The sequence below is a fragment of the Monodon monoceros genome, unplaced genomic scaffold (assembly GCF_005190385.1).
Source record: "Monodon monoceros isolate NGI ecotype Baffin Bay Population unplaced genomic scaffold, NGI_Narwhal_1 Super_Scaffold_2, whole genome shotgun sequence".
Lineage (NCBI taxonomy): Eukaryota > Metazoa > Chordata > Mammalia > Artiodactyla > Monodontidae > Monodon > Monodon monoceros.
The window spans coordinates 73,312,418-73,330,487 of NW_021703776.1; the positions used below are offsets into that span (position 1 = coordinate 73,312,418).

Genomic DNA, 18,070 nt, shown 5'->3' on the forward strand with positions numbered 1-18,070 from the left:
TGTACAGGTCTTTTACCTCCTTGGTTAAATTTATTCCTAGGTATTTTATTCTTTCCGATGAAATTGTAAATAGGATTGATTTCTTAATTTCTCTTTCTGACATATTCTTGATTTCCTCAAAATATAATCCAAGTAACATTTTTTTGGATATGTTTAGCTGATGTCATCCCTTATTAAGGTATCAGAATGTGTATGAACAACTATCAGGATTTCTGATTTTCCTATTGTACTTTTCTTTCTGGGAACAAGAAAAATCCTCTATTTTTTCTTCCAGTGAAGACATTGACACCGACATTGACACCTAGAGATATTACATGTTGTCTTAGCCTTGTGGCCAGGACCTACAGCACATGACTCTTGATAGTCAAGTGTTATCTTCACTGTTAAAGACAGAATAGATATGGTGTGTAACTCATATCCTCTCTTCATATATTTCCATAGTCCTCTCTTTCAAATCAACAATGGCATCTTGGTCTACAACTCAACTATTTATTCACAGTAAAAACCAAATTAAACTAACAGGATTATCTATTCACTAACTTACTCCTTTGACATCTGAGGAATGTTCTCTGAGAAAAATGTTACAGAAGGAGTCAGATAGAATTCAGAAAGTATCACATAACTTCATAGAGTAAGTTTTGTGTAATGGCTCATAGTTGTTAAGAACAGGTGCCTAAATCAGGTGTTGGCTAGGTCAACTGAACTTAATTTGCATTAAGTATTTATTGCACAGAAAAAAATATTATGGAAATTCAGCCTTGTCTATCAAAATTGGCTTTTTTCATTATCAGATTTTGACACATCTACTAGTTTTTCTTTTACATAGGCAACTGCAAAATGTGTTACCTTGATGATGAGGTTCTCCTAAATAGACTTAACATAAAGGAAAATAAAATTTGCTAATGTTTTATATTAATTTCCAATTAGCTATTTCTATCTGTTAGGTGTTTCATACAACTGTAGTAAAATCTGATGCTCATAATACAGCTGTTAGTAGTTGCTTGTGAATTGATTACAACTTGAAAAGACGTTGGATTGCCAGAGTTCTGGGACATAATTTATTACTTTTTATGTATGAGGGGAGTAACTAGGAACACTATATTACCTCATTTTAATGCTCATGGATAACTTGTAGGGTTGTCATGTCCTATTTAACTATTGTGAAACCTGGGTCAAAGAGATCAGGTAACTTGTCTTAGGTCACACAGCTAGTAAATGTTAGTGCTTAATTCAGTCCCAAGGCTGTTTATCACCAAAGAACTTTTTACCCCCAAAGCACCCTGACCCTCACCACTAGGTTCCATTATACCGTAGTGACTTTCAAAGACTTTTGGACATGACCCACAGAAAGAGTTATGCTTTACATCACAATCCAGTGCCTACATCCGTGTACCTACATAATAGAAACAAAATCTTCACAAATAGTTCATTTATTGACTATGATACTATGATGTACTGACACTTTCTATTCTATTTTCAAAAAAATGGTAGTTGTGACCCACTAAATTGATAAAATGAGCAATTACTAGGTCTCCATCTGTATTTTGAAAGCTCCTGATCTAAATGCCTTTAGACATCTTCCAGTCTACCATCCAATTATAAAAAGTATATGTGTTGAATTTTACTAATGAATCAAAACTGTATGGATCAGTTACTAGAGGTCATCTTAATAATATATTCCAAATTTTTTCTCTTCTCTGGTCCTTGAATACACTAATGAGATCCTTATCTTCAGAAAAGCTGCTAATATAAAGCACAATGCCTTATCACTAAAAAATCAAATACGACACAATCTAAGAAGGTGTACGTAAGCAGGAGGAAACACATTAGAGCCACCTCAATCTATGTATGTTGGTCTATGATATCAAGAGCATTGAGTTTTGTTCCCAAGATTAATGTCTTTTTGTGAAAACACTTGAGAGTATCAAATACCACCAGGGTACCAAGAATTTGAGTCCAGCTCAAAGGCGTTACTGTGTTCAAGCCTATTTCCTCCAGCCTCTCTCTCCTATCTACCCTCTGTCCCTTGCTCTAGTTTCATCTCCCTGTCCATGAGGTCCATGTTGTACAACCAAGGATTGCAGAGATGAAGGCTGACAGGTACTGGAATTGATCTCTTCCCTGATCCTTCCTCTACTTCGCCCCATGTGGCCTAATCTTCACTATACATTTTTTAAAGATACTTGCAAAGTGTAATATAGTTACAATGCACATGTATATACTTTAATGTAAATAACCATTCTGGCCAAGAAAGGACTTTTAGTACTCTCAGACAAGCAAATGAGTCTTGGTATATAATTATACTTTTGTTTTGTATGTATGAAAAAATTTTTTTCAATGAGCACCTAATTCCTAGAGCTCCACTGAAATGTTTTAGTTTAGTTTAAACCAACTAATACTTTCTAACAAGTTTGAGTCTTTCTCTGAATATCTACTGAAATACCAACATGGAGGACCAGTTTTACAAATGTCCTTAAATTGAACACAAATACCTTTTGCATGGATAAACTAAGAGCGATAGAAACTACAGCAAAATTATTTCACTAATTCAATATTTTATTTGGTGTCAAGGCATGTTAAATTTTTGAGTTAAGTCATTTCATTAGTGAAACAAACCGTCTAGAAAATATTATCCACTGTGCCACTAGAATTGAAGAGGAGTTAAGTCTCATTTATTGAAGCATTTACTTTTTTATATCCACTTAGGTATAAAACTTTTGTTAAGAAAGATAACACTTTTTATTGCATTATATAATTTCATATTTTACAGGAGTCAATAATGCAAATTCATAAGCATAAATATACATGATGCAACCATTAAAAGATTTAAAACTGGAAACTAGAATTTTAACAGGCAAAATACTTAAAAATACTTAATATGGCTTTTAAGAAAAGTAACTGTTGAGAAATGATTTGTTATTGCCCCATTCTAGTCATTTCTCATCAAGTGAACATAAAATTATGATCTCTTTAAAATGGTACCTGTTATCTAAGCCAATGTTGCATACATGTAGTATGCAATGATTCAGGCTTTCTTAAATATACATATGTACATATATATAGATATACAGTACACAGACAGTTGTTTTAATACCCCTGAACATCTTGAGTAAAACTATTATGACTTTTCTTTTATAAAACTACTTGAAAAGTGGATATAACTTCTTGGTATTGCAGTTCAATCCTACAGAACTGAAAAAAAAAAAACCCTAAATGTTGATTATAAATACACTTTACAAAAAACTGAATAGTGGTCCTGCACTCATACTTTATATTGCAGTGAAAACATCTGATTCATTTAAAGGTATTTACATCTTGTTGTCCCTTGGTTTCTGTGTGAAATATACAGAAGAATGAGAATATTGTAGGCAGGCCTATTTGTTAGGTTTTTCTACTTGTTCATTTTTGTGTAAGTTTCAAATCTTCTTTTGAATTGTTTATTTCTATTTGCCTTGTATTACTGCTGCTGCTGCTTCTTTTGGTGTTCTGGGAACACTGGGTGACTTTACTTCTAGGAACAGGAAGAAAAGATTTAACTCTTGAAACACCCAACTCAGTCTTTGATTTACTGTTGCTGCATTCGGTCGCTTGATGGCTGCTGAGAGGACTGACCTCCTGCAAGAAAGGCAAACAAAATAGCTTGTCAATTTGACATTGTTCCCAACTTCTGTGATCAGTCCTAACTTCCTCCTCTCCGTCCCTGAACATGCAGGTAGGAGTTTCTCTCTTAAGTTCTCATGAAAAAATGAACAAAAGACAATGGAGGGGAGAAGCTGAATGCTTAATGTCTTATAGACCCACTGGCTGATTTTCATTAGGTCCTTTGTGGTATCACAAAAGTGCTAGACACAGGAGTCAGTGAATCGAGTGCCAGAATCTGGGGTCTCCTCACCAGCTGGAGCTGTATGAAGTCCTAGGCCTGAGGAAATCAAACTGGACTACTCCAACCATCTTTAAGCAGTTCTACAATTCAACTCTTTCACCTTGAGCACGTCACTTAATTTTTCTGCCTTTAGATCTAATTGGACTATTACTCAACACATATTTTGAATGTTTACAAGACAAACACTGTTCTAGATGCTCGGCTTACAATAGAGAACGTAAAAGAGCACCATCCTTGCTCTGATGGAGCTTCTGCTGTAGTGAATTAAAGTTCCTCCGTAGCAATTCTCTATGACTAAGGAGCTCAAGATCTTCCATTCTTGGAAACTGCATGCTCTTGTTTTCCTAGTGTTTCAGAACTCTTCTGCACCTGGTCTAGGTCTCTCATTTTGCCCCCGAGGAACCAGAGTTGGATAGGTGAGAGTGATGATGCTGGGATAAGACCTTTTACTCATGCTGTTTTCCCTGATCTTGAGTTCACGTGGGTAGGCCTCACTTCATGTTTGCCAGGTGGCAGAACTGAACTCAAGTGAGTATGGGCTATGACAGGTGAAGAGGAAAGGGTTCCATGGGAAGAAGGAAGGGTGAAGATGGGTATGTTGTTGAAATAGTAAATTACATGTAAAAATAAGTTATGTGACGTTTAAGGACATATTTGGAAAGAAATGGGGTGGAAAATAAGGAGGATGAGAGATCAGAGGTATGTGTGTTGGAGAGTGGGTCTAAGCCCTGGCTGCACATGAGAATCACCAAGGAGCTTTTAAAAACCCCAACGTCCAGGTTGTACCTTGGACCAATTACAGCAGAACCTCTAGGGCATGTGGTCCAGGTACCGGGGATTGGGAAAAAAAAAAAAATCAAGTGGATTTCATTATGCCATCAGAATGAGAACTTCTGCTTTAGGGGGTTTAATTTGCATCTTAATGAGAAGAAAACATTTATTAGTATCTACTCTCCTGATGATTTAAATCTGTATTTATGTATGTAAATTGTTTAAGAAGGCTGGCTGACATGCTACCTGGCTGACATGCTACCTGATTCATAGGCCCCTCTCTGACCGCATAGGAGAAAGTGATTTCAACTAACACAGACAGCTCTTACTTCTAAAGGGAATTACTTCCTGATAATAGAAGAGGCTGGGCATCGAACCAAGAAATGCTCGCTGAGTTTATCACAGTAGAAGAGGTATGAGCCTGTGAAGCTCTCAGGAGGCTGGCAAATGCCAAATGAGTATACTTCACCCTCTGCTGGCAGGTTCTGAGAAGAACATCTAGCCACGGGGAACAGTCCTCACAAGGCGTTCAGTGGGCAAAGCAATAGGGGGCAGCCGTCCTCCTAATACCCGCATCAAACTGCACATTTAAACAACTCTATGGTTCTTTCTGAAGAGCCCAGAAAGTATAAAATGATCCATTTTTTAAAAAGGTCCCTTTTAAAACAAAGCTTAGCCTCCCTTCAGTACTATTTTTCTGGACAGTACCTCAGTGTAGCAACCCAATATGGTCCTGTGACAGAGAAAAAGGTACAAAACTGTCTTCATTTGCCACTCACTACCAGTCAACCTTTTTATGTAGGAAAGTGACTGGGCCCTGCGGACAAAGAGTGGCTCATCGCACCCCTTCCCACTGGCTGCTGTGCAAGGAAGGGGTCCTGGAGGCCCAAGAAGAAAGGTGTTCTGAACCCCAGCTCCTGAACAAATATTTTCCAGCCAGAATTCTCCGCAGGGACCCCAGGTCACCTCCTTAGTCATCCTCCCTTACCTGCTCTCCAAACTATGCTTTTGCTGTGCTTCTAAACTGTTCCCAATTGGGGGAAAAAAGCAAATACTATACAGAGTAAGCCAGACAGGTCATGTTCTTCTTCACAGATAATCATGTTATGTATTTTTTATACAAGAACTCAGCCTTGTTAATATTCCCCGCAACACACACAGCTTCCGCGTAACTAATCAGGACTGAAACCTAACGAAGCCGTGAGAGAGCAGGGGCAGGGGAGCCCAGGGCTGTCTGGTGATCAAAGGAGGGTTAATCATGTAACAGTCTCACCACCCTGACTTTATAATTCTGCTTTCTGCACTCCCCCCCCTCCCCACAACAGGTTTGTGTCAGCTGCCATGCGAGGGGATGAGAACGGGATGTGAACCACAATCGACATGGCTTGGTGAGCTTACAAAATATGCATCCTCATAAAATCACTACCAGATAAGAAGTCGTTTTATTGTTCCTGTTCACCCAGGAGTACCATGCTGGGCCATCTCAACTCTTGGCATTTATTAACCAATCGTATAAGTTATTTCAAGAGGTTGAGGAACTCTATTGGAATCCTGGCTCTTCTATTTGACATTCTGATTTGTTTTTAAAGGAAAGTCTCTCACTGAAACATGCATGATATGGCAAGTTAAAGTAAACCAGAATGAGATTTTTTTTGTGTGTGTAGATCTGTATCATCACTCAGCACTTTGCTAAAATTAACTCTAGTTTTCCAAAATAGTGCTCAAATGAAATTCAATATCCCATTTTAAAATACAGCAATAGAAGACAGAAATCTAGTTTCGGCCTAAACAAATGGAAAAGACACCCAAAATTTTGGCATCAAATAGAAGGAAAAAGAATGCTGTTCTATGTGATTCTTTCAAGCTATTATCCAAACAATAATTTTTCTAACCTTGATTACCTTAGAGAACACTTTTGCCTTTATCCTATTTATTTCCCAACTATGGTTTCAATGTGCATCACAGTCACTTTTAAAGATTTGTGAAGTCAAATTCCACAACAGTCCTTCTTTGTCCCATTTTGGAGGGAAAGGGGACACTTACCTTTTGTGACACTGGCATTCTTGGATTATTAACAGTTGCTGAAAATGCAGGGTGGTTTCCTGAACGATCAAACCTCCCTAACTCATCCCCGGAATCAGCAATCTGGAAGATATACAGTTTATCAAGTCACCGTGGAAAACCCACAACAGAAGTGGGATCCTTCTCTTACTGTCAGAAGCTCTACAGAACAGACCTGCAAGTCCCATAATGTCCATATGAAGACCTGAAGTCTTCATGTGAAACTGACGGCAAATGCATGAGACATACCCTCTAAGGAAAAAGTCTTTTAAAGTCAGAAGAAGACAACCAGATGAGCCCTATTAAAAAAAAAAAAAATCACTTGGCACAAAATGAAAGGATATAAAATTTGCAAGATTTTCATTGTTACCTTATTTTTCTCATTGTTACCTTATTTTTCCAGAGGTTATTTCGACGCATTTGCAGCAACATTAAATAAGCTAGTCAGTTCTACTTTGGCCAGAGATTATGACTGTCTAAATACAATAGGTGAGTCTTTGGGCAGAAGCTGCACAAGTTATAACTACCTTCTTATGGTCCCTTCCAAGTAAAAGGCATTTATCAAGGAAGTCTGGTCAAATTTGCTGCAGATATCAGGTGCCAAAACAGGTTGAACTTGATGCTGTTAATGCTTCGAGATTTTGGGTCACTGATATCCGTATTCGGATCTCAAATTTCACAGCTTGAAGACTCTGACTAAACAAAATTACACAGGCCACTTATTTTTTTTATTTGTAAGGAAAGTTGCCATTCTATCCAGAACACAAGGCTGCTGTAATGCTCTCTTATTGACTGGTGACTTATGGGCCAAAGTTAGGAGTACGAAAAGGAAAAGGATGTATTGGTGTAATTTGTGGTAACGCAATTAACACTTCAGGTTTTTCAGAGAAGGTGTGCTAAACAGAGCTCCCTTATTGTAGAAGGGGTATTTTGGAAGAAAGGCCTTTTCTAAGCAAGGTAAGGGATGTTCTGATTTGGAGCATTAACATGCTATTTGATAAGGAATTTCTGTCAGGGAGTGAGAGTTATGATGTGGCTCTAAGAAGTCTCTCGAATGCTGGGTGGAACCATTCAATGTCCTCCCCCAAGCATCCTGCTTACCTTGCTTATATCAGATTCAGATTTGCTGGAGCACATGCTCTGAAGTTCCGTGACAAGGTCCGCTTCATCATCCGAACCCAGAGAGAGTCTTTGATCCAAATTCAATGCCAAAGATAGATCGTTCTCTAGAAACCTAAAAAGTTTTTAACATCCTTTAAAGGCATCCATCAATGTCACGCAACAACCCACTCCCGCTGGACTTTGAAAACTCCCACTTAAAATTCTCAATAGGGTACAATTTTACTACACAAAGAAATCTACTTTCACTTAAAACATTCCAGCCTTACTCTTCCCTCTTCTTCTCTGTCTCCAAAGATAAAGCTAAGACACTGTGTGCAGGGGGCAGTGTGATAATGGAGTAAATATGAATTTACCACACATTAGCAATATGACCACAGGTCAGGTTTTCTTTTTGTCCTCAACACCTCACTCAGTTCCTGGGTTCCCTTCTCTCTAACAAATGCCTTATACCTACAACATAGAGTTATTACAAATATTCTATAGGCTGTTGAGTACAACAGATCTAACAGTGGACCCGGCAGAAACAGCATGTGATGCAGATTCAATGACCCCCCTCACCCCCTTCTGTAATTCTGTGAACCAGGGCACAGGGTCCTAAATGCTACCTGACAAGTGATTGAGCACACAAATTACTGGGGTACACTGGGGACCTATTTACAAACTACCAAGCATTTTTATTCTATGATAAATAATTCCTTATTTCAGCTTGCTTACAAGTTTGGAGGTATAATCAACAATTCCCTAGGAGCAACATAAGAAAAAAAGTCACACTACGTTTCTGTAAATCTATCATTAAAAAACAAACAAACAAACACGGGGCTTCCCTGGTGGCACAGTGGTTGAGAGTCCGCCTGCCGATGCAGGGGACGTGGGTTCGTGCTCCGCAACGGGAGAGGCCACAACAGTGAGAGCCCCGCGAACCGCAAAAAAAAAAAAAAAATAAGTCATCTAAAAGTCTGTTTAAAAGTTCACAAATGCAGGATGTTACCATATCTTTGTCAAATGCTATCAAATTTGGTACAAAATGAAGCCAATGATATTTCTAACCTTTTAACAAACTAAAAGCAAAATAGGCTCGAAAACTTTTTTTTAAAGAAATTCATAGTTGCACAGACTAATCATGAGAATGTGTATTGTTTGTTATGAGTTAAATCTACAAGCGAAACTTACTTTTGTTTTGACAGAGAGGCATTCCTGTTACAATTCAGCTGTAATATAGTCTTATTTTTGATACCTGTTTAAAGAAAAAAAATGTAATCACATTTCAACAGAATGTCCCTGTGCATCTTGAACTCTGTGTTTAAAAGAAACAGGCTATGGACTCTGCTGTATTTTCATATTGTTTTTGGATTAAATCCATCTCTTGAAGCCCTGTGGAAGGTCAGGGAATGACCAACAACCTCATGTATTGATATATTTATGACTAAAGACAGTACAACTCACACCACCTGAGGCTCAATTCAGGAATCCTCAACTCTGCTTTCATCAATGGACCCTATTCTAACCAGTCAAGCCCCCACATCCTTAGGCCTTTGTTCTCGAAGTACCTAAAAAGGGGTTAATACGTGCCTTTTGATGATGGTAATTTCCCTTTCTCTCCGTTTGTTTGCCTTCCTATGTTACTGACGAGTTACTGACTATGTAGATCTGAAGCAGTTTTTGATGTCTGGGCCCTATGATATATTACAGTGTGGGTGGCCTTGGTGTGTAGAAATTTAACTTTTAATTGCTTTGCGTTTTACAGAAAACAAAATAGCAGTATACAAGAAGTCACAGCATTAAAACAAATACTGCATGTCACACCAATTTTCTTCAAACTGCATATTTCAACCCATTTAAAAAAACAAATAGGAAATATCAGATTGCACAGGTTGCAGTAAATATATAAACTTGTATCAGTTAGATACATGCAAATGCATAGGTTTGTGTGTACTGGTCAGGCTTTAAAATATATTTCTCACTATGAGTTATGGTCAAAAAAGTTTGAGAAACACTAAAACATTTTAGACTCAAAATGTCTTTCTATAATACACACACTGTAATTTTATAAGTTCATTAACACAGTTGCTTCTGAGTTAATTCTAAAATTGTACGAATGGTGCTAGCACAGATTAATCTCTAAAGAATGATTTTGAAAAGCAAGTCGAATTTGATATATCCTGATTAAAAGCAGATCAAAAGCAGATCATCAAAGAATCTCTGTATATTTCCTCATCCATACTTTTGTCATTATTGTCAGAAAGCCATGACTAGTAGGTTTCCCCTAATTACCATGTAAGTGCACACAGCCTTGGGCCCTGCTCTCCAGAAGCCTGTGACCAACCCCTCAGCCTTGGTTTAGGTCGGGAAAGAAAAAGGCTGTGTCTTTATTAAATTTTATGAGTTTCCATAGTGGTCTGCATGGAATGCAAAAGGGTTCTATTTTTGGTTTGTTTTTTTCTTTTTTAAACCAATGATGTCAAAAAAATCAAAAATCAACCCAAACATGGTTGTATTAATTTTTTTTTTTTTTTTTTTTTTTTTTGCCGTACGCGGGCCTCTCACTGTTGTGGCCTCTCCTGTCACGGAGCACAGGCTCGGGACGCGCAGGCTCAGCGGCCGGCCATGGCTCACGGGCCCAGCCGCTCTGCGGCATGTGGGATCTTCCCGGACCGGGGCATGAACCCGTGTCCCCTGCATCAGCAGGCGGACTCTCAACCACGGCGCCACCAGGGAAGCCCTGTTGTAATAATTTTTATATCAAATGTAATTATTAGAAAAAGTTACTATTATAAAAAAAATTAAAAACTAGAGGCATGTCCACCTTTGGTCCTTAACCAATCAGTGGTTCATGCACCTAAACACTGGCCAATGCGTTTTATAAATCTCTGCGTTGAAGTCAGTGTAAACTATGGTTGCACACAATTTTATTCATCGAAGTTTTCATGTTTCAAAGAATATTTGATATATCCAATAGCTGTACAACTAATAATTATTTTAAAAATATAAATGAATTTAAAATAATTTATAAGTCAGTTTTGCCTGATACAGTCTGCCAAGTTAGACTTATTTCCATAATACTGTTTTCAGTTCATATTCACTTTATGGATTTTGTTTGTCAACTCTAAAGTATTGATCTATATTGGCAATCTATATTGTTCAGGAAAGCAGCTGGTCCTGAGCCCTAAAGGAATTCTAATGCACTTGGAAATGATACAGTGAAGAGCCTGCATGGGTGTCCTTTGAGTGCCATGGATTATTATGAGTGGCACAGACTGAAGAAAACAGCATTGGACTCGCCAGGAACGAAAACAGGGATTGCAGAACCCCCTGTTTGTAGAAGTGAATTGGAGCAGGTAACCAAGGGTTTCTGAGCCTCAGTTTTGCTCTCTGTAAATGGAGATGATAATCCTCATCGTAGAGCCCTTCTGGATACTCTCAAGGGATCAACAGGTAAAAGGTATAATCCTTGTTACAGAAAGTCATCTGAGGGAGACTCTTGGCTCTACTGGGGGGGCTAGAGTCTCATGACTTTATTCCCTGAATCAAACACTCTAACTTTAGGAAGTAAGGGCAAGCCTTTGGGATCAGAATGTATCCCATTATAAATACATAAAACTTATCTTTACAATGAGAGTTTATATTGTTTTTCAGTGACTGTCCATTCAGTCATTTAAAAAAGTGCTCACAATTTATTTTCACATACTTGGGGTAATTACAGAACTCTGGCATGTACTGATATGGTTAAAACCATATTAAATTTTTATTAAAAATCAATACAAGCTTCAATATAAAATATAGTAATAAAAGCAACTTTTTCTGCTTTAAGAAAGATTTTAGGCATCATATTCTTTTATTTAGCAACCCCATTGCTGTCAACTTGCCATAAAATTACATAAAACAGAACATTTTGGGGTGCAAGGGGGCTCCTGAAGACCTCAATTACATGTAACAGAAATCCACAATGCATATGAGGTTGGAACATCTTTTCAAATATGATTGCCTTTAGGGAGGACATTTAAAATTTGTACAACTGATTATGCTATTATCAGAGCCAAAAGGAAGAGGTCTAATAATTTATTAGAATGTAAACTTTATGAGGGGGGCTATTTTTACCTCCTGTTTTCACTGCTCTATTTCCAGTGCTTAGAATAAAACTTGGTACACAGTACATCCCATGTATGAAAAAAATGTGTAAAGCTGACTCACTTGTAAAGACCTTAAACTGGTATCAAATACGTCTATAACACATACTTCTAAAAATTTAAGGTTGGCTCAGGAATGCATGTTGGCATATTTCTTTCCTTTTATGTGTCAATTTGTATTACATAAATATAATTGTGTGCATCCCAAGAAAATCAAATTAATAAAAAGCAGATGACCATTAACATGGTAAAGATTTAATTTCAGAATTCTAGTATGAAAGATTATTTTTTCAGGTAGGGGGCTCTCAAATATTTTTGGAGTTTAACTACCACGTGTTTTATTCCATGAAAATATGTATCTGAAATACTCAGAATTTTGCTTTGTTGAATGCAGAGTGATAAAAATAAAGCACGTTTGCATTCAGAAACCACCTCATGGATGCCCACATACGTGTGGGTGACATGCCTGCCCCCCTTACCTTCCTCACTCAGGTCCGGCTTGTTCCAGGTCGGTGAAGAGAACCGGCCAGACTTCTTGCGAGGACTGGTGCTCACCTTTCTCCAGGCACCACTCTCCTTCTTCTTGCTGCAACTGTTGTAACTTGAAACTATGGATAAAGGGAAACTTCCTCCTTTGAAATCAGCTGTATGCTGGTCTAGCTCTGAAACAGCATAAACCATGTTTTGTCAAAAGGACAGAAGCAATAATGCAGTTTCAGAGTCAAGTAAAATCCAGCATTTCCAATACTTAAAGAAATAGCCTCTTCAAAATCACAGGCTTGTAATACCCAAGCAGGCTTTTTGTCAACCAGCAAACTTTACTTTGAAGTCTGGTATTTAAACATGAGCCAGTAATGAAAAAAGAGAGAGTTCTAAAGCTGTGTTGTGCAACATCCATTACATGGAGATAATTTCTCTCATTACAAAGAGAGAAAATAGAGCGCCTTAAAAACAAATTCAAGCAAGCATTACATAAGAGTGTGAATTTCCTCTCCTCCCAGCATGAACCCACATACCTGCTCTCTGGAGGGGACAGCCATGCAGAACAGCTTTATTAAGCAAGATGCTGAGAGCAGCTCTAACCACAGCCTGCTGTCCCTGGCTAGGGTTTTTAGTTGTTTGCCCAAGGCTGGGTTGTCTTTTCACAGAGGCTCTTGACAATATTGCTTCTTGAACTCTGGGTGCAATGACAGCATTCCACAGCTTAGACATCCACCTTCCGAGAGAGGAGTGGGTTTCACAGTTAGGACCAAGCCTCTCAGGAATCACACACAACTCTACGGGGAACAGGTTGGAAGACTGTGAAACAAAACCTAAGTGTTTCTATGGACAGGCTACCTTTCCCAGGTCATTTTGGAATACGTGAAATTATCCAACACCAAAGTAGTTTGAATTTGCCTTAAAAACACAATGTATTTCAAATGAAACTGCTAACATGTCTCTCACCTTTTTCTTTATAAGATCCTGGAGAGCTGGAGTGTTGAGTAAATGAATGCACATATAAAATTAAATATATGGAAAGGGAAAAAATACATGGAAAACCTTATAGACTAAAAAGTCTGGAAAAAGATTTCCTGAAAGTCTGTGTCTAAATAGCTTAAACTTACTTGCCATTTTCCTTAATAAGATGCGTATATTGTATTTTAGTATTTCTGCAATTGGGATACATTTTATGATCCCTGGCAAATTAAATCTGCCTGCCCCAAGGCAAGGGCTCAGCGTCTACACAGTGGTGGGTTAGCCCTGTAGAGAGGGGATGGGATCAACCAGCTATGGCCTCAGGTGGACTCTTTGCATTAATAGCTGTAGCTGCTGCGGGACTTCAGCCCAGATGCTGAGCACTTACTGCCAATCAAAATTCCTTCAAAAAAGATTACGCTTTGTTGCAGCATTAAGAAACAGTTAATACAGTTAAAGGCTGTAGACAAAACTCCATCTCCCAGAATAGGAAAGTTTTCAAAGTTATTAGATACTGACATAAGCCTTTCAAGACCCTTAAAACTATTTACTCAGTATCAAGCATCTATTGTCCTGCTTTGTTAATGTCTAGTGACACACAGTTCAGGAAAAAAGTACTCCTAAAGGTGTTGAAGGGGTAAAGATGATATAAGCTTTGGCTAAAACAATATATAATTTTTTTTAAAAAGGCAGCTCCTCAATATGGCTGTTGGGAGCGAACTCTCCGTGGCATTTCTGTACCTCTTGTGTCAGCTGTTGCTCTGGATTATCTTTTCAAGGCTGTTTTAGTATCGTAAACCGACTTAGAAAAACAGAGACAGTGTCTCCTTCTGGAGCAGAGGGCAGATTTGTTTCCTGACGATAATGAAAGTTATATTTCCTTCCTGGGCAGATTTGCCAGCATCCCCGTTAGAAAACTGGGCGATTCCCAAGCTCACAGTTCCACAGCTTTGATGCAAAGCCAGCATCCACCTGGGCCACTATGCATCACCCCATAGGGCCTGAGGAGGTGGGGAAACCAATGCAAATACGAAGCCTAGGCTGTGGCTGTGCTCTGAGTGATGCAGTGCTGGGTCAGAAGCCACATCCTGAATGTGGCAGGCTAACCTGTCAGCTTGCAGATAAGGTAACAATCTCAGAGCCTCTAGCTCTTGACAATGACCATGCAGCAGACAGGAAAGGCCAAAACTGGTTCCTAAGAATCCTGAGGCTCTGGATGTTAAAAAAAAAAAAAAAAAAAGGCTTAAATTTACTCATGATACTGATAAAGAAAGGGGTAATTAAATGAATAAATGTATTTCTGCTTTTTAACAAGAAATTGCTGTATACTTTTTAATATAGCACTTCTTGTGTTCCCTCAATTAGCTGTTATTAAACTGACAGCTTGTCTTACAATAGAGAAGACATATTATCTGCATACCCCGCTTTCCAAAACAGATTTCTGTCCAGGATGCCAGAAAGTACAGAATCAAATCTAACAGCGAATCACAGAACCCTCACTAAGTAAGCTGGATGGTGACAAATTTTTTCTAATTTTCTATTTCATTAACCTTACTGTATATATGTCTGTTTTCATAAGCTGCTCTAAAACACAGTAAGTACGTAAGTCTCATTAATGAAAGAGGAAGCTTTTCAATTCATCGACAGAATGTAAGTGGGTTTTTTAGGAGGTGGGGTAGGGGGATGGTTACAGGATACTTGACCTAATGTCTCATGTGGGCCTTCCCCAGGAGACACTGCCCAGCAAGTCGCACATGAGTCTGATGAAAGTTTTGTAAACAGAGGGAAATTGGGATCCATCTAGTCTTAGCAAAATAGTTTCCTTAGGAAGTACCCACCACACGAGTCATGGTCGTCCTCTGACAAGAGCACAGGGCAATGGCTTTCCGTGTTCATGACAAGAGGGGGCCCAAGGTGGCCCCTTCAGCTTTCTCACCCCCAAACATTCCCAATCAGCCAGGGCTCTACTTTAAATAGGCAAAGAAGGATCAATGACACTTACTTCACTGTCGCTTGGGCGTGCCCGGGGATTACAGGACAAGACAGGAAATACTTTGGCCCAAGAAGTGCTTCCGGTGTGCCCAAGCGGGCCAGGCACGAGTTGAGCTGGCGCCAGACAGCCAGGGCCCAGTCGACCGTCTTGCACACGGGGTCGCAGGGAGAGGGCACCTGACCCCTGAACTAGAGACAGGGAGGGGGGAAGACGCGGGCTTGGTTTAGAACAGTGCTTCTTGTCCTTTTGTTTCAAACACTCCAAAACTAAAAATATAAAAATTCAAACTGTAAAAACTGTAGCCAAATCTGATTTTACCTTCACTTGGGGTGGCTGGAAGAGGGCTAGGCAATAACATACTCTATGACGTGTGTTAGCACGAGATACAGATCTGTAGCTTATTACGTGCAATGAAAGGATTCAGACATGATAGTGCAGTAAGACACCTTGGATGAGGTGTCTTACTTGGATGAATTCTTAAACATCAATTCAGGAAGAAATCATTTTTCACATGTGTATAGAATTCCTCACAAGGTCTTGCAAATAGCAGGTGTTCAAAAAAGGATTCTGAATAAATGAAATTAAAATTACATTAAATATTTTGGGTAAGTTATAAGATGGCATACCTGGATCTGTGGCATGTTCACCTTGTATTACTTCTAATTTCCCTAGAAGGAAGGCTCAGCTAAAATGCTAACTTCATCAAAATGCTCTGACAGCATAAAGAAGTATGTTTTCAAATTTTAAAATGTGCAAATTTTAAGTAATACTGTATAACACACACAGCTGAATGGGAGAATTATATCTTATAGTTGAATAGTTGAATTATATCTTATAAAAGGTCCCTTTTTGGTAGTACAGAGGAGTCACAAAAGGACAAAGATTTATTTACTATGAGGAGGAATCTCTCAAATATTTAGAAGTCAGATACAGCAATTGACTCTGTATTTTATAAGAAAGCAGATTCACATAAATCTCTACTTTACCAAGGAATTATGATATTAAGACTGAGGATAATACATGAATGTTTTTATGTCCTACATGAAGGGATAAAATTTGGCCTAGAAAAAATGAAAGAGTGGTTCAGTGATTCTAGCAGCTCCGTTAAAGTAACAGCACTGTGTTACATGAGGCTTTGGGATGTGTTATCGTAGTTTCCCTTTTCTTCAAAAGAGGAACAATCATATTTCTCCCACTTTCTCTGATCCTCTTCCAGCGAGAATGAGATCATGTGCTACAATTAATAGCTGAATATTAATTTCCTCCTAAAGAAAGTATAACTATTTTTTATTAAATACTAGAAGCCTGGTATTGTCCAAAAAAGGTCTGCTTACTTATATCCCTGTAAGGAGCTGGAAAAAGAAATTTTGATCACGTGCCAGTGTGCTTCTAAGTGCCCCAAAATATTTGGTTCCATCCTGCAGTTACAAGATTTCTGGCGTTTTGCAGGAGTCATTCATTCCCATTGTACTCCTACTCTGGAATCCGTTTTTATTAACCTACTTGAAGTGATTCCTGATAAATGAAAGGCATTACCTCCCCTCCCCTTTCTATTCTTCACAGCACACCCCACTGGCCCATTCGCAAACAAAATGGAGGAAAGTGTAGAGCCTGAAGCTTGGAACTTTCCTTTCCAAATAAGTAAAATCAATCATTTTCAAACTATGTTTACCAGAGAGCCAGAGGAGGGAAAAGAGGTATGCTTTACCAGGTAAGATGTACCTTTCAAGGAAAATTAGCATGGCCCCTGCACAAGAAAGACACGCAAATCCGTGAAGCGTTCCATGTTTTTCTCTTGGGTAAACCAGGGATTTTGATGTGTCAGTGTAGGTTCCTCCTTGATAAGAAAAGGCACCGTTCTGGTGATAATGGAGGAGGCTATGCATGTGTGGGGAGCAAGAGGTAGATGGGAAATCTCTGTACCCTCTTTTCAATTTTATTGTAAACCTAACACTGCTCTAAAAATAATAAAGTCTTTTAAGAAAAAAAACTGGTATCTTTTGCAATTATTTAGGTGAATTTTTTGGCAATAAGATTTAAATATTAATAGTGATGAAGTTAATGGAAGTATCAATAATCTGAAAAGCTGTATACCTATGACTGTCTTTGCCTCACCTTTCTTCCTACTGGTTGAGGTCATATAATAGATGTGCTTTGGTCAAAAGAATATATTTACGACCAGGCAACTGACTTTAGCAGAGCTGGGGACAGAGGACTTCTGATTCAATTAGGAATTTCAGATATTAACGCAAATCACCACTAGCAGGCACTGTTCACTGAATTACCAAAGGCATTCCCATCCCACACTTCTCCCTCCACCCGCCTCCCATGGCCCCAACTCCACAAACGCATGTACGTTCACACACTCTAACATAACGGACACTGAATTTTGTTCAGGAACTTGGTGGAGAGCTTTGGCCTTGGGAAGGTAGTTCTAGCCAAGGTCTCTGGTGGAGAGGTGTGCATGAAACCAGTCTGGTGAATGAAACCATTCAGGGGAAATCTTCTTTCTGGGAGTTTCAGAAAAAGATTCTTTCCCCCTGATAAGGAGGAGACAAAGGAAGCCGAAGTTCCCTCTCTGCACAGCATCCTGCTTCCTGCCTGTGAACAAGTTCGTGTGAGGGCGTGATGCCCAAAGTCCTGCAATCCTGAAGGGAG

The 18,070-nt window shown here is 38.8% G+C and overlaps 1 protein-coding gene and 1 pseudogene across 3 annotated transcripts in view; one reads left to right on the plus strand and one right to left on the minus strand.

The window, feature by feature from the left end:
* Nucleotides 1-2,545: 2,545 nt before the first annotated feature.
* Nucleotides 2,546-18,070, minus strand: part of CTTNBP2 (cortactin binding protein 2) — a 158,946-nt gene continuing 143,421 nt past the window's right edge. For all 3 annotated transcript variants that reach the window (XM_029233780.1, XM_029233781.1, XM_029233782.1), the window contains 7 exons: nucleotides 15,422-15,600; nucleotides 12,978-13,177; nucleotides 12,441-12,623; nucleotides 9,008-9,071; nucleotides 7,817-7,949; nucleotides 6,698-6,799; nucleotides 2,546-3,615 (listed from right to left, as the gene is read on the minus strand). In XM_029233780.1, the coding sequence (XP_029089613.1) occupies nucleotides 3,400-3,615; nucleotides 6,698-6,799; nucleotides 7,817-7,949; nucleotides 9,008-9,071; nucleotides 12,441-12,623; nucleotides 12,978-13,177; nucleotides 15,422-15,600 (1,077 nt within the window). In that variant the 3' untranslated portion in view covers nucleotides 2,546-3,399. The remainder of the gene's footprint in view (nucleotides 3,616-6,697; nucleotides 6,800-7,816; nucleotides 7,950-9,007; nucleotides 9,072-12,440; nucleotides 12,624-12,977; nucleotides 13,178-15,421; nucleotides 15,601-18,070) is intronic.
* LOC114902126 lies at nucleotides 17,104-17,204 on the plus strand (annotated as a pseudogene).